Source organism: Callithrix jacchus, chromosome 5 (assembly GCF_049354715.1).
Source record: "Callithrix jacchus isolate 240 chromosome 5, calJac240_pri, whole genome shotgun sequence".
Lineage (NCBI taxonomy): Eukaryota > Metazoa > Chordata > Mammalia > Primates > Cebidae > Callithrix > Callithrix jacchus.
In genome coordinates, this window is record NC_133506.1 from 59683093 (window position 1) to 59699462 (window position 16370).

General features: G+C 53.9%; 1 protein-coding gene across 17 annotated transcripts in view; it reads left to right on the forward strand.

The window, feature by feature from the left end:
- Positions 1-16370, forward strand: part of MYT1 (myelin transcription factor 1) — an 80753-nt gene that overhangs the window by 51913 nt on the left and 12470 nt on the right. For 13 of the 17 annotated variants that reach the window (XM_035299171.3, XM_078372202.1, XM_078372210.1 and 10 more), the window contains 8 exons: positions 364-518; positions 1587-1649; positions 1765-1833; positions 5793-5855; positions 6268-6351; positions 11031-11252; positions 13542-13633; positions 14265-14368. In XM_035299171.3, coding sequence (XP_035155062.3) covers positions 364-518; positions 1587-1649; positions 1765-1833; positions 5793-5855; positions 6268-6351; positions 11031-11252; positions 13542-13633; positions 14265-14368 — 852 coding nt within the window. Of the gene's footprint in view, positions 1-363; positions 519-1586; positions 1650-1764; positions 1834-5792; positions 5856-6267; positions 6352-11030; positions 11253-13474; positions 13634-14264; positions 14369-16370 lie in introns of all 17 variants that reach the window. The other 4 variants (XM_078372205.1, XM_078372201.1, XM_078372204.1 and 1 more) reach the window with 2 other exon arrangements.

A 16370-nucleotide genomic window follows, 5' to 3' on the forward strand; every position in this document is an offset into this window, starting at 1 on the left:
GTGCCTTCGCTTGCTCTGAAGGGAACTGTATACTGATGTTTACACTGTGGAGTGACATGGTGGCGGGACCCACATACCTGAGGCCAAGGAAGGTGTCAGGAGCCTGCCACACTGGGCAGCACCAGGCCTCCTCGTTTCTAGGGTGGCTCAGGAGCTCTGGCTGAAGTGGGGAGGAGTCCAGCCCCTCAGGGTTGTCATTTGCTGGGGGGAGTTATGCCTTCTTCCCTTATCCAGAAGACAGGAGACTCCGGGAAATGCTTCTGTGGACACTGCCCTGAAGGGTCCCTCTCCCTCGCCCACCGGGTTGGGCGCCCAGGCCTCCCCGCCAGCTGGTTAAAACATCTCCCTGCTGGTTTTTTGCAGTCAGAGCCAGCAGCCCATTCTTTTGCTTCTTCTGAAGCAGATGACCAGGAAGTGTCAGAAGAGAATTTTGAGGAGCGGAAGTATCCGGGGGAAGTCACCCTGACCAACTTTAAGCTGAAGTTTCTCTCCAAGGACATAAAGAAGGAGCTGCTCACGTAAGTCTCTGCTTTGGCTGACACAACTCCTAGGGACCCTCTGTGGCCTGGGGAGGAACAGGCCCTGGTCCCAACCCATGGCGGCCAGGTCTGCTCAGCCTTCCCCCAACATGTCCTGACCACCCTGAGCCAGGCAGCCTGCGACAGGAGCCAGGGGAGTCAGAGGCTTCCCAACACCTTTGCTCTGTGCTGGGCTTTACTGCAATCTTCTAAAAGTGATTAAGAACAAAGAAATGCCCTGGCCAAGCTCACCAAGCAGGACAGAGCAGAGCAGGGAGAGAGCGGAGGAGTTCAGCAGAAAGCTTCACAGGAAGCCCTCGGGGCAACCAGGAGCCGGGCCCTCTCCCTGAGGCCGCAGCTGGGCATGTTCTGCCTTGGGCTCCGTGCCCAAGGCCTGGAATGTACTACCTTAGGACTTGCCACACTCACCTCTGTCAGCCTGGCTGGCCCTGATGCTGCGTGTCTGAGCTGGTCCTCATGGGGTTGGAGCAGACAGAGTTGCTGATGGATGTAAGTCAGATGTCAGTGACCTTCTGGTCAACCTTCATTGCCAGCCACCTCTCTAGGGGATTGTCAGAGGCTGTGCCTGGCACCTGCCACACAGGTGATCCAGCTCTCACATGTGCTCAGTGTCCATTTCTGGGGTCTCTCTTCTCCCCAGCTGGAACCTCACTTGTATCCTCATACTTGTGGCTTGTCCTCCTGGGAATGGCTGGATCCAGAGAAGGCCTTGCTGCTTCAGGGCCTGGAAAAGGGAAGAAGCTCCTTCCCACAATGTTCTTGGGCATGTACATGTGCACACACAGCAGGTGTGCATCAGAGGCATCCTAACTTTAACCTCGACTTTAATTTGGTTATCTTTTCTTCTTGAGTTAAGTTGTGTGGAAGAAACTTCTAGTCTGAGAGGCATGGGCTGTGCCTCAAGGACAGAGGGGAGGAAGAGCCATGCTTAGCTTGTGGGTGAGCCAGGAGTGGGCCCCAGTGCCCTCCCAGAGCAGGCTCGGCCTAGGGGGCAGGCCTGCAGGTACACACTGCTCTCTGGTCTGACACTCTTTTTCCTTTGTCCAGCTGTCCCACCCCTGGCTGTGACGGCAGTGGCCACATCACTGGGAACTATGCCTCCCACCGCAGGTTTGTCTCCCGCTCGGGTCTGGCCTGGCCTGGGTGCTTCGTGGTGGGTCTTCCTCCTCTCCTCCTCTGCTCCCCCTCTTTGGCTTACCCCAATATCCCATCTCTTCTCTTTCAGCCTCTCTGGTTGCCCTCTTGCTGACAAGAGCCTCAGAAACCTCATGGCTGCCCACTCTGCTGACCTCAAGTATGTTTGCGCTCCCTGACCTCCTGTCTCTTGGGCGGCACCCTCGCTTTGCTCTCCTTCCATGAGGCTCCTGCCAAAATCAGCCTTCTCCAAGGTGTCAAGCCTCAGCTAGCCCTGGCTCTCCTGAGACGGGCAGAGGGGCAGGGCCATGGAGGGGCCGATTCTGCTTGGCTGGGGCTGCTCTGTGTCCCCCTGCTCTGAGCTCTGTTACTTGCCTCTCCACTGGGGGCTGGGGGCTGCTGCAGGCTCCTGTGCTGCCCTTGCCCCATCCCCCATCCTCCAGCCTCTCCTGAAGACCCCCGACAGGGCTGCCTGGGCCTGCTTTCCCACTGCCCTAGAGATTTGGGAAAAGCCCAGAATCGGCCAAGAAATGTAAGCCCTGTCGTGGCTCGACAGGCCGCAGGCTGTGCGTCTCTTGCTAAATGATAATGAAGAGAAAGCTCCTTGGCCTCCCTCCTCCTGTGATGCTCCGGCTGCTTCTGCTTTGGCCCTGATGCCCTCCTCCATGCCCATACCTTCCCTTTGCTGGGCCCACCTGTTTCTGCTTCTGCACCTCTCTGCCCATAATGCGTGGGCAGGGCAGGCCCCGCAGGCACACGCTAGCCTGCTTGACAGCCCTGCACAGCCACGTGCAAGCACTCAGAGGTTTCCAGGTATGAGTGTCCTCTTGGGGCCGGAGTCAGGGACTGTTACTGCGTTTGGTTTTCATGCCTCCAGTTGAGCTGTGTGACTCTGCAGCCTGTGTGACCCTGAGCCATGGGGAGCTCATCTTGGGCACCGGGACTGAGCTGAGGCCTTGGAGGAAGGGGGTCTCATTCTTGTCTCCTTAGGTCACCCCTCTCCAGGGGTGTCCCTCCCCACCACAGGCCTCTTTGTTGGGGGCCCTGATTCTAGGCCAACACACCCTGGCTCATTCCATTCTGGGACCAGACAGGAGCCTGGACGCTGGTGCCTCTAAGATAAGGAAATGAAATTGCTCAAGGTTTCTAGGGACCTTAGCTGGCTCAGAGCTGGACAGAAAGCTATAGGTCTCCTAGAGTCTCCCAACAGCAGCCTTGGCTCCGTTCCTCAGTGGAGGCTGGTCTGGCCCCAGCAGCCAGGAGGAGTGTGTCATCAGGCCCTTCAGTTCCCACAAATGGGGACAGGGTGCACCATCTCAATTTCCTTTCTGGAAGTTAATAGCTTCAACATAAGCATTTTCTGAGGCTTAGATCACCACAGCAGATTCATTCATTAATTTATTCATTCATTCTGCCCCACCCACATTGTCTAGTCCTAGGAACCCAGAGATGAAACACTCAGTCCTGCAGCCTCTGGGACTATCCTCTCTCCCTCTTTCTTTCTTCTGTTGCATCCCTTCTTCCTTTTCCAGTTCTATTTTCTTTTCTATGATTAGTTTCCATGGTGTTCCCATTTGAGGGCCTGAATAATTTGAGAGCGAGAAGTGTGGCTGCATGCACTCAGTGGCCCCAAATGTCACAACTTCCTTTCTGTCCTGCAAAGTGGATGCCCAGGCCTGATGGAAAGGAGCTTGGCACCATCCGGGCCTGGACACATGGCTATCTGGGAGAGTTGGTGCTCTTTTAAGATGAAGAACCTGTGAAGAACTTTAACCCACACTCTAGAAATAATGGCCAAAAGTCTCCCATGTGTGAAAATGAATCACTCATCAGCATCAGCAAGGATTGGGCTGGCAGCCCAGGCTTCCAGGTTCCTTCAGAAACTCCACTCTCCCCCAGCGGACTTTTCATGGGAGGCCACTTCCTCTCCTCCCTCAGACCACTGCATGAACTTGGGACAATGGTGGTAGTACCCCCACATGTCCTGATGTACCAAACTTCTTGCTCTCTGACACCTCCTGTTTGAGGGGGCATCAGGCACTGGCTCCTCGTGATCAGCTTTGTGGCAGCCATGGGTGAGGGTGGACTTGGGGCAAATGAGGTTCCTTTCATGACCTCCCTATCTATACCTGGCTGCAGAGACAGTCAGATGATCTGTTTTCTGTGTTTTAAGTGAATCCCAAGTCAAGGACTGGGCACAGGGCTAAGAGGGCATGGCTGCCTCAGGCCACTCAGCTCGTCTTGCGCTGGGAGTTGAGTTGCAGCCACATACCTGCCTGGCCATGACAGGCTCTGTGCAGGGTGAAGGAGGTCTGTCCACAGCACAGGGATGGGGCTTAGAGAGGTGATACCTGGTGTGTACTGCCAAGGCAGAGGTGCTCCTCAGACATGGCGCTCCTTTTTGCCCAGATGGGGCACTCAGAAGCAGGTAGTGGGAGTGGTGAAGGTGGCTCCGGACTCTTGCAGCTGACCTTGGGGGTCCACAGAGCCATAAGGGGCCTGCTCCTCTGACTATGTGAGCACTTTCCTCTCTTGGACACAACTTGAGAAAAGCCATTGAATCAGGCCTCAGTGAGAAGTGCAGTGTGTCCTCATGTGTGTTAGTACCTGCTGGCCCCGAGGGAGTTACACCCCCACCTGAGACTTGCTCACAGATGCCATCAGGAGTATCTGCTCTGCTATTATTATCCCTATCGAGGCCTGCAGCCACTGTGGGTTGTCACCCTAGCCACCCGAGTGTCCACTTGCCCACCGCACTGACCCTAAGCTCTACCCGCGGCTTTCCTGCCACTGACACAAGGAGTTGGAGCCCCAAGTGGCCACTTGAACAGCCACCAACCCAGGAAGGAGAGGCAGGCTGTCTTCGGTTCTCTGGGCTGCACAGCAAAGTATCCAATGCGTGGCCCACGGGGTGAGGATGAAGGAATTTGAGACTCCCCAGGAGGAACCCCGAGAAAACTCCTAGGGGTTGAAGACAAGGTTGCAGGAGATAGGGCCAACTCTGCTGTGCTGTCATAGCCTTTTGGGTGCCAGGCAGTGCCCAGCTTTGTCTTCCTCCAAGCGAGATGTCCTGCCCAGTGGCCAGGTGTCATGTGTTCTGGTAGAAGACTGGCAAGGAAGAGCCGTCAGTACAGAAAGTGGGATGTCCTCCCTGGGGTCTGAGCGCCCCAGCAAAGTGCCCATGAGTAGCAGGTGATCTGGACACAAGCACTGACCTCCTGCCTGGCTCCTGCAGGGTCAGGATGCCTGTGAGGAGAGTTGCAGAGAGCAGGCCTGATGGAAGACGGATCTGACCACAGAATCAGGCCATCTCCTCCTACTCTGCAACACCAGCAGGAACTCACATCTTTTTCCTCAGTAGACATTCGGAAGAAAATGACATCCATGCTTGTAACATTAAAGTGGGATATTTTACTGCCTTATATGATACATTCATCTAATATTTTTGGGTAGATAAAGCTGGACTTCTGTGTTTTGTGTTTCTCCTCCTTAATCTCCGCTGGCTGTGTGAACTCTGCGGTCACGCTACATAATAGCCAGGCTTGGCATGGCCCGCGCAATCTGCTATGCAGCAGGTGTGCAGAAAGCCTCTGTTCATTTACCAGCCTGTGGTGGCAACCCTAGGTGAGGGCCAGCTCCCAGCCTATCCAAGAAGATGAACTGGTCTTAGGATCTGGAGCTCTCATACTTAAAGTTATGGCTTAGATATGTTCTGAACGCCTCTAGTCCAGCCTAGACCCTACAGAAGTCTGAGTTGGGAACCCATCGTGTCCTTTGGCTGCAGTGCACCCTGGAGGCCTGTCCCAGTGCCCGGCTTGGGTGTCTCAGTGTAAACCCATCCTGGAGCAGCAGTTGGCTGCTCTCATCTCAGACTTCCTGGTCTCCCTTGGGGAGACTGGGGAGCAAAGTACTAAAACTCTGAGATGATCACATCAGACACCCTGTTGCTGGCAGCAGGCAGCTGGGGAGAACATGGGTGACATTCTTCTGTGGACAAGAAATGTGGATGGGCCCACTCAAGGGCTGAGCCCAGAAGGCTTTCCTCTGGGGGTCCCAGGGCTCTGGGCTGGGGCTAAACATCTTCATGGGCTCTGGTTCCAGTTCTGCATTCTTCTGCAGGTGCCCCACGCCTGGCTGTGATGGCTCTGGCCACATTACAGGGAACTATGCTTCACACCGGAGGTGAGCCTGCCATACCCTCAGGTCCTGGGCCTCAGGGGTGGGTAGGGAATCTTTTCCTTAGATGAAGATTAGAAGACATTAATGTTGCTGACAGCTAGAGTCCATTTTCATCTCTTTAATCTGAATTGTTGCTGCTTCCAGAACCTGATTAGATTGTCCTCTGCAGTAAGATACAATGACAAAGGGTGAGGGTTAGGAGCTCATGGCAATGCTTCTCATTTCCGATCCTTCTGCCTTGTGTGAAGGCTTTGTGTCTGTGGATTCTGCTTCTTACAACTGATCCATCAGTTGTCCCCACTCCCTCTCACCCCCACCTGGGGTCACAGAGCTTGAGGGGAGAGGATGAGATGAATGGGTGTGAGAAGCTGCTGTTCTAATACTAAGGTGGCCTTTTTTCCTCTTTCAAAATCAGCTTGTCTGGCTGCCCTCGTGCAAAGAAAAGTGGAGTCAAGGTGGCACCCACCAAGGACGACAAGGAGGACCCCGAGCTGATGAAGTAGGTTGGGCCATGCTGGCTCTTTTGTTGCTTTGCAGAATTGGGATTTTCCTGTGTTTTATAATGTAAAAAAACCTCTACTGGATTCCCTTTTCTTTAATACGGACGGGTCACCAAACTGATCAATGCCAACATTCTTTTTTGTGGAAGCTCTCACACCCTGCACATTGGTACCTACAAAGATGTGAGCCCTTGATGTTAAAACGCACGCACTCTGACTGAAGAGACCCCCCCACAAACAGGCTTTGTGTGAGCAACATGGCTGTTTATTCACCCGGATGTGGGCGGGCTGAGGACGAAAGTGGAGCCAGCGAAGGGTGGTGGGATAGGAGTTGGTTTTATAGGTTTGGGTGGGCAGTGGAAAGTTACGGAAGTTAGAGTTGACGTTTTTTTTTGCAAGCTGGGAGGGAGGGGGTTGTAGGGTGTGGAGTCAAGAGGTTGACCAAGGTTGCTTACAAACTCCAATGGCCTTGTCAGTTGAGGCCAGAATAAGAAACAATAGTGCATGTCTCAGGTTAGTTAGGCTCCACAGGGGTTGATGGCTTCTTCCAGGAACTCATCTGGGGTGTTGTTCAGGTCACAGAGATTACCATGCCGTTTATGGCACAAGTCAGACCTTACACTGGATGTTGTATGGAGGGCATGGGTGGCAGATCCTCTGGGCTTCTCAGGTCTGAAGTATTTGATGGGGGTGGAAGAAGCAGAGCACCCCACTATCTGTGTCTTAGGACCACCTGGGAGTGGGACCCAGGGCCTCAGGGTGGCCCCAGGGCTTTGCAACCTGAAGACTTTGGTCTGGCAGGAAAGGTAAGATGCAAGAGTCAAGGAGTAGAGGATGCTTAGAAAGATGTTAAAGCTTTGAATCCCATGTGTCCGTCCACCCACACACCAATGCAGAGAACTGGTAGATTGAGAGAGCCTGGGAGGATCTAAACTGGGAACCAGACACTGTTGGGTGAAGGAAAGAGGACATCCTCAGCCTTAAGTGACCCAAGTCCTTGAGGCAAAACGACTCTCCTCTATTGCTCTTCTAACTGGGGCAAGGTGGGGGCTGATAGGTGGACCCTGAACCCTGACTCTGCGTGTTACCCTACTTGGTGGGGGTTTGTGTCCTTGCAAGCTTATTCTCCCAGTAGGGAACTGGTTCCCTGCACTGCCCACTTGTAGTTGGGGGCAATGCTTTGCCAGAGACTTGAACTGGGTGACCAACTGGTCAGTCTGCCCAGGACTGACGTACTTTCAGAGTTGACATCTGGCAAAATGGGCAGTGAGTTCCCCAGCAGGTGAGCAGTGGAAGTGATGGCTCTGGACACCTTGTTGCCCAGGGCCTTGGGGCTGGCTTGGTGGGGACAGGGCCCCACCATGCCCACAGGAAGCAGGTTGCCCTGATTGTGTTACCTGCTGGGCCAAGAGCAGCCAGACCTCACCCCTGGAGAGGGGCAATTTGCCTGAGAGTGGGTTGCTCCTCCTGGTAGGTTGCTCCAGCTGGGCCCAAACATCTGCTCTGCCACACTGGAGGAGCCTGATCAGCCAACGTCACATCCTTCAGAAGGGGATGGCCCCCCCAGCTGTTTGGCATGATAGGCTGTGGCTTGTTTAGTTATTTAATTTTTTGCAATAAAACTGTAATCAATGCTAAATTAACAATGCAAAATGTGTAGTTGTTAGTACTATGAAGGCTGCATACTAAATGCTGAGGTGGGTAAAAAGCATTTTGCCCCTGAGAATCCAGGAATTTGCCTATGATTATGTAAGTGCAACACCTTTACGGATTTGGCAAGGATCCTGCTGGCAGGGATATTATAAGTGAATTGTGCTGCATTTGCAAATGATTAAAATCAAGATCAGCATTTTTCAAATTAACCAGGAAAAATAAATGGTCTTCCTTTCTAATGTGCTGTCAACTTAGCTTTAAAAAAAAAAAAAGAGTTCTGCAGTCAAGTGGAGACTGTGACTTTCAGAAACACTTCAGCATTTGCAGGAGAGATGAAGTTCCTAATGGTTCCATGGCAGAGGGAACCTGCCCACTTGACACGCCCATTTTACAGGGTCTGCGTACCCCCAGCCATAAACTTTAACTGCATTTGTAATTGCCTAGCATCTTTAAACGATGCATATCAAAGCAGAAACTTTAATAGATGTGTCAGGTCATGCTGAAGGATGGGATTTTGTCAGCGTGTGTGAGCTGTGATTTGGAGAGCCTGCTGGATGGAGCAAGAGTTCCCTTTTCTGACATCTCACGCCTGCACTATTCAAAATTAAGTCACATCAGGCACTTTGTGGTAAATCCTTTTGCCACAGCTTTATAACTGGTCGTAAGTCTTGCAGAGGTTCCATCATGGGAGTCAAGAAATGAATGCTCCCCCTGCCCTGCCCACTATCCCTACAGGGAGCCCATGCTGCCCCTGGCCACACAGACACCCAACAAATGAAATGCACCTCTGGTTCCTGGTCCTGGCCATGTTTCTCATGTCACTGGCACACACGGCTTCTGCAGCCCAACACGTGCTAGGAAACACTAGGTCACCCAAGAAGCACAGAGGCCACACCAGCTCAGTGCCTGCCACCCACCCACCCCAGCATGTATTAACATGATGTCCCTGATGACTTGGAAGTTTCCACACCACGTGTTGTGAGAAAGGGAACATAGCTGAAATCTGAAATACCTTCCATGTATGCGACTCAAGGGAACAGCAACAGTTTCTCTTGATGAAGGGGAGTAGTGTTTTGCAAGAAAAGGAGTAAAAATAATTCTGATTTGGGTCAGGCACAGTGGCTCACGCCTGTCATCCCAGCACTTTGGGAGGCCCAGGTGGGTGGATCACCTGAGGTCAGGAGTTTCAGACCAGCCTGGTCAACATGGGGAAACCCCATCTCTACTGAAAATATAAAGGTTAGCCGGGTGTGGTGGTGGGTGCCTGTAATCCCTGTTACTTGAGAGGCTGAGGCAGGAGAATCGCTTGAAGCTGGGAGGCGGAGGTTGCAGTGAGCCAAGATGGTGCCATTGCACTTCAGCCTGGGCAACAAGAGAGAGACTCCATCTCAAAAAATAATAGTAATAATTCAGATTTGACTGTGGGATGACTGAAGAGCCACCTCCCATTTGGCCAGTTCCTCTTCTCAGCCCAGGCCCTCACCTCAGGGCACCATGGCTGGGAGGCACCCCCATCTGAGGGGGACACCCCCATCTGAGGGGGACTTGCCAAAGCCCCCATAGAGGCCCCTGGCATTGTCTCTGCTCTGGACAGGGATGAGATGACCTTGGACTGGCTCAGGGAATGTCCTGTGTGTTTCTGAGGGATGGGTGGGTGGGATGAGTAATAAAAGGAAAAGAACCAATAGAGGGGCCGGTGGGGAGAGAGAACGCAGGGCCCTGGCCAAGGTGGCTGGGAAGGGTCCAAAATGGCAGCTTTGGAGATGAGGCCAGAGTGTGGGGGCAAAGAGTCGGAAGCTGCCCTTCCTGTCCAGGCCTTGCCAACCTTCCCCTGGGCAGTGCAGCCCATGCCCCCATCTCAGCCCTGCAGCAGGAGCCTTTGCTGCGGACCCCGCCCCCGTCCCCGCCTCCACCGCTGTCCCGAGCGCTTCCTGCACTGACCTGACTTCCCTGATTGCCGTGGAGCTCCTGGTAAAGGGAGAAGTGGTGTCCTCTCGTGGGGTCCTGTGTTGTCAGGTCTTCAGCACACAGTGAGTGTGTGACAGATGGTAATTTGGATGAGTTTCATTTGCTGGAGAGAGAAGAGTGAACTTTGCAGATTGAAGATCTTGTCCTAGGTCTGGCGTGGGTTCCTGGATGACCTGGTCCCTCAGATCCCCAAATCCTGGTCCAGGTCCTTCCCTGAGGCAGCGGGGACAGACACTCAGAGAGGTCGTGGCCCTGGGCCATCTGCATTGTCCTGTTTGTCTCTGGCTCACACTGTGCCCAAGGCGTTTGCCGGTCTGAATCTATGTTATTTTCATAAGGGCCTCTATCCCTCTCCTGGAACACTCAGAACAAAGAAAGGAAAGGAAAACACGGTTCAAGGCAGGCATCAGGCAGGAGTGACTGTGGGATACCCTAGCGGAGTCTCCCCAACATGAGGTCTGTGTTCTTTCTTCTAGAACATAGATCTCAGTTGTGGCAAAGCTGCAACATCTATGGGCATCACCCCCCGATTGCACTGGCCTCAGGCTGGGGAGCTGTGGGGTGACAGGCCCCTCCTGTCCCTGAGCTCCCTTGCTTAGGGTACCTTGTCATTCTATTGTGATCCATAGGCCCCCAGGTCTATGCTTGATGCAAGCTCCCGGGGAGTGGCCACTGGGTGAGCTCAGCTGACAACATGGCTCCACGTTGCTGAGTGACATGGAAGTGACTCCAGCAGCAAGGCTTGGAGTGAACCTGAGGGCAGCCCCCAGGCCCAGGGTCACAGCTGCTGGAGGGCAGGGAAAGAAGGTGGCTGTGGAGACTCCAGCCATGCAAGGGCTGTGAGGCCAAAGCAGAAGAGGGAGTATGGCCCCATGGCCTTCGTATTAAGGGCCAGGTTCTTCCCTGAGGCTCCAGGACCTCAGCTGCCCTCCCTGCCTTACTTGGAAGTCCTTTAATGTGTGATGTTGGGCTCCCTTATGTCTGGCTTGGGAGGGTCTCCAGGCTTCTCCTCCCAACCCTGGCGCCACTGTACTCATCCTGGCCTTTCTGTGCCCAGGTGCCCAGTTCCAGGCTGTGTGGGGCTTGGTCACATCAGCGGAAAATACGCCTCTCACAGGAGTGCCTCTGGCTGCCCACTGGCCGCCCGGAGGCAGAAGGAAGGTTCCCTCAATGGCTCATCGTTCTCCTGGAAGTCCCTGAAGAACGAAGGCCCAACCTGCCCCACCCCGGGCTGTGATGGCTCTGGCCATGCCAATGGGAGTTTCCTTACCCACCGGAGGTAAGTGTGCCTGCACTCCCTGCCCCTCTGTGCTCCCAGAGGGGACCCTCACCTGGGCGCTGGGGCTGAAGCTCCTGAGGGAGGGCCAGACCAGGGCTCAGTGTGACCCAAGTTTCTCAAGGGAAAGGCAAGGCCACATGGGTAGTGCCTGGGGCAGGGTTAGGGTCTGTTGGTGCCGGGTGATGGTGTTGGCCGTGTCTTTGCCATGCGTCTCCCATCATGAGCCTTCCACATCCTGATGGAGCCCTTCCAGGCTGGGTGTCATGCTGGACACAGAGGCCACACATGAGCAGAGCCCTGGGTCTGACATGTTCTCTTATCAGGCTGACAACTTCTTAGGAAAGGTTTGTTTCCTAACCCTTATGCCCTGCCCTCCCATTCATGTGTCTTCTTTGAACTCTGGGCAGAGACTCCTGCCTGCTTTGCAAGGGAGCTTGTGACCCCTCACTGTCTGGCAGTGAGCCTGGGCAGGATTCACCAAGTCTCACCTGCCCTCCAACACCTGCCCCATGCTGAGAGACCTTGCTTCACCACCCTGACTTCCTGTCTGTGCCCTATGGTGACAACAAGTGCCTGGTCCCATCAGAAACCCTGTGTCTGGGCCTAGGGCCAATGTGACTCTTCGTTCCCTCCCCTCCCCTCCTTCCCTCCTCCTTCCCCTCCTCCCTTCTCCCTCCCTTCCCCTTCTCCTCCCCTCTCCTCTCACTCTCTTCTCCCTGTCCCTCCCCCTCTGACTCCCCTCCCTCTCCTACCCCTCTCCTACCCCTCCCCTCCCCTTCCCTTTCCCTCCCCCTTCCCTTTTCCCTCCTCTCCCCTCTTCTTACCCTCCCTTCTCCTACCCCTCCCCTCCCGTATCTTTCCTCCACCTGCCCTCTCCTTTCCTTCCCCCCTTACTCCCTCCCCTTCTTCCTCTCCCTCTCCCCTCCCACCTCACCTTCCCCTTTCCTTCCCTCTTCCTCTCTTCTTTTTCTTCCCCTCCCCTCCCTTCTCCCTTCCTTTCTCTACCTACAAGATTAATTAACTCATTCATTCAGCAAAAGCCTTTGCACCACATACCTAGCCTTGGAGAGAGAGCAGAGACAAAAATGACAACTAGCCCTTCAGCAAACAAATAATAAGTAAAGTACTTAGTATGGTGAATGGTGGCTTTTGACAGAGTAGGTGGGGGGACAGCCTGTAAACAAATAAATAAGCAAAATACTTAGTATGGTGAATGGTGGTGTCTGCTCTGGGCAAAACTGAAGCAGGGAAGAGGACAAGGAAGTCCTCTTTGAGAAGGAGGTAGCAGCTTGGCCTGAGGTGTCTGGGACACAAGCCCTCAGTCAAGTGGCTGGAGCTGGGAACAGTCTGGCCCCCTTGACAAGGTTGGAGGAGCTCGGGAGCTGGAGCCAGGGAGAGGGAGCAAAAGGAGGTGAGGTAGGAAGTTCTGAGCCGGGGCTTATCTGGCTGCCAGCTGGCAAGGATTCAGCTTTCACTGTGAGTGAGGGGCCCTGGCAGGAGGCAGAGGAGAGACTAAATCTGTTGTGGGCAACTGGCAGGAAGGCCACTAAAGGAAGCTACCGCAGCTGGTCTCAGGTGGGCAGAGGAGACTCACTCTGGGCTTCCTAAGGACAGTCCACCTTGCCTCAACCTTTACTTATAGTGGGGATACAATCACTTCTTAAATGAAATCATGCCTGAGAATTGACACATTTTGACGCATTTTACTGCTTGAGTATCTACATTAAGGAGTGATCGGTGACTGTCATTACCACCACATCCTGTGGGTAGCTCAGGGGCAAAGTCAGCTGGGACAGGCTCCTCTGGGAGGTCAGGGCTGCAAAGTGCTGGCAAGAGGGTCCTGTGGACCTTAGACCCCAGAGGGAGCCCTGCTCAGAGTATCAGGCAGGGTCAGCTATTGCTGTGCCAGATGAGGTGAGCTCTGTAGTGTCTCCTTCCCAGCCTCTGCCCTCCTAGAAGTAGCTTCTTTTTCCCCATAGAACACAGTTTGGCCATAGGGAGGCCCTCTGGGTGATCTAGGCAAGGGGGAACATGCCTTCTATTAACCCATAATGTGTGACCCTGGGCTGGTCATGGTGTCTGACCCCAGACTATCCATGTTGACCCCTAGACTAGCCCATAGTGTGTGACCCTGGACTGGTCATGGTGTGTGACCCTGGGCTGGCCCTGGCATGTGACCCTGGGATTGATCATGGTGTGTGACCCTTGTCTGGCTCTGGTAGGTGACCCTGGACTGGCTCTGGTGTGTGACCCCTACACTGGTGAATGATATGTGACCTCTGCTTCCAGTTTGTCAGGCTGTCCCAGAGCAACATTTGCTGGAAAGAAGGGAAAACTGTCAGGGGATGAGGTCCTCACCCCAAAGTTCAAGACTAGCGATGGTAAGGATGGCTTCCTGGATTTCCCTGCTCATGACTGGGTGCCGGGTGAGTGAGAACTGTGCACCTTTTTGTGCTGCTGGGAAGAAGGCAGAGAGATGAAGCCCCTCCTGGAATGAGGCTGAGGCAGATCCCTTGACCTGAGCTGAGAGCATTTTGGACCTTGACACTGAAGCTCTTGACACCTGTGTCTGGGACCCTTGGCCCTCAAGAGATCATGACTGCACTAACATGTGGCTTTGACCACTGGGATCAGAGTCCAATGGAGCCCATGTGCTATGCGTTTGTGGAGAGGTGTGACTCATTCCCACTTAAGTGAGGAAATTCAGCATCCCCTGAACAAACTTCCATCTTTAATTTGGCAATTAATACCTCCCAAAGAGATTTAAGGCTTTCCACCTGCCATCCAGCTCAGGAGGCAAACTATAAACACTCATCTTACAATTGTCAAGACAGACTTCTCCAGCGTGTAGCGTGGTGTATGAGCTCCAGAGAGAGATGAGGTCAGAAAGCCAGGAGAGGGGACCTCTGCTGCACAGCGGGTTTCAGTTCCATCTAGAAAGCAGGCTTCCCTACACCACTCTGGCTCAGGCCTGAGGCCCAGAGCCACAACTAAGGTTTCTCTCTGGATCAGTGTTGGAGAATGACGAAGAGATCAAGCAGCTGAACCAGGAGATCCGAGACCTGAACGAGTCCAACTCGGAGATGGAGGCCGCCATGGTGCAGCTGCAGTCCCAGGTGGGTGGTGCCGCTCCCCACTCCTGGGCTCTTTGCTCTCCCAACCCCAACATTCATCCTGGGGACAGTGAGGCATCCATCAGCAGGGCTGAGCCAATGGACAGTGCAGTGCCTGGCACACAGGCACACTTAGGACTTGCTGGCCACGCACACTGCAGTGTCTATGAGGTCACACTGTGATGCTGGCAGACTGCCAGAGCTGGTTGTCCTGGTAGGGCTGTGGTCTCGTTAGGGTTAATAATACTGTTAGTTTTGGTAGGCCCATTAAGATGAGCAGCACTGTCGCTTTTACTCTCGTTAGAATGAGTAGTCTGTAAAGGCTAGTGGGGCCCATTAGGGTTACTAGTCTTGTGAGCACCAGCAGTCTGTGAGCTGGTGCCTCTGCTGGGCCTCTGGAGCCAGGTTTCCTCCAGCACAGCCTCATACCAGCTGAGTGACCTGGCAAAGCTTTCGGCCTCTTCCTCAGTCACTTCCTCCGTAAAATGGAGTTAAGAAAAGGATTCTACTCCAGGCGGTTATTGTACAATGAATGCTTTTCTATGAGGAAAACATTTAGCATATGCACCCGATCCAGAGTAAGTGTGGTCGATGAGAGCTGCTGTTGCTGAGGAACAGGATTACAAATTACTTTAAATGTTTGTGTCCTATTTCATGATTTCCCTAAAATGAGCATTTGTAATCAGAAACAAAAAAAAAGCAGTAAGGATCTTATTTTGAAAATAAGAGCATGCCTCACCTGTGGCTGCTGAGTGGAGTCTGCAGCAGTGCTGGGGCAGTGGGCACTCATCAGTGTGTGGACCAGGCCCCACAGGGAATTTGGGCAGAGCCCCCTGGGCAGGGACAGATGGGGAGATGGCGGCTTCCAACAAGGCTGCAGAATATGCGTGACACATTCCAGCCCCACGTGTCTTGTTACTCTGCTCTTGTTTCTACTGGCAAACAGGCCCACGCTGACCACTTATTACTGCTTATTACTCAAAAGCCTGTGTAAAGATAGCCTCACCCCACGGGGATCAGGAAGAGTTTTTGCTGTCATGCACATGGTGATGCCTCCCTCCCCCGGGGTTCATAGGCAGTGACAGCAGGGAAGGAGGGGTGGCTGTCCTGGCAGGGCTGTCCCCGTCCCCTCATGGTGTCTCTGGAGATGCAGAGTGTAGTGTGGGTGTCCCACTTTGTGCCCCCTGCTCCTCCCCTTCTCAAAGTCCTCAGGGCCCTCATCAGTGTCTGTGTCCTCGGATAGCACCTTAGATTTCTCTTTATTTGCCGAAACCAATCTTTTTAAGGACAGATGATTACCTTTTACTAGCATCCCTTTGGAAGGACTCAGAAGCGCCTGTCCCTTTGAGGGAGTTTGGCGAGTGGTACCCTCTGCAGAAGGCAAAGTGAAGGCAGGTCCCTGTCCCCCATGCAACCATTTCAAAGCCACATGCTTATCACCAGGTGGCGGAAGAAGCGTGCTTGGCCCCATCCACAGCTTCCCAGGAAGGAGCTCACCACTCCTGCCTCGTGTGTCACACACACTGTCTTCCTGTGAGTTTAGTTTCTGCCTCTGTGGCTCCCTGAAGATAGACGGTCAGCCTGGGGGCTATCCCTGGACGCAAAAGGGAAGACTTGCCTGTAGTCGGCCTGGGGAAGGCGTGCTTGGGAGGCCCCGAGGAGCTCTTTGTTGGTCTTCCTGGTGAGGAGAAGACCCAAAGGCAGTTTGACACCCCATGAGGTGGGTGCAGTGATTCCCACTTCACAGCTAGCAGCAGGAAGCATGGTGAAGCTAAGACCACAGCAGGTGGTGTCCAAGATTGAGATAGGGTGCTGTGAAGTCTGTGCTCCCACCCCATCCTCTCAGGACAGACAGGGTGGAGAGACATGCCACGGTAGTCCCTGGCACAGTCCTTGCATCCCCTTCCTGGCTTCCCTGGAGCCAGGCCATGTTTCAGAGGGCCCTTGCCTTCCTCTCCTCTGCCAGTCCCTCACCTGTGGCAGGATCCCCTACAGGAAGGCAGGG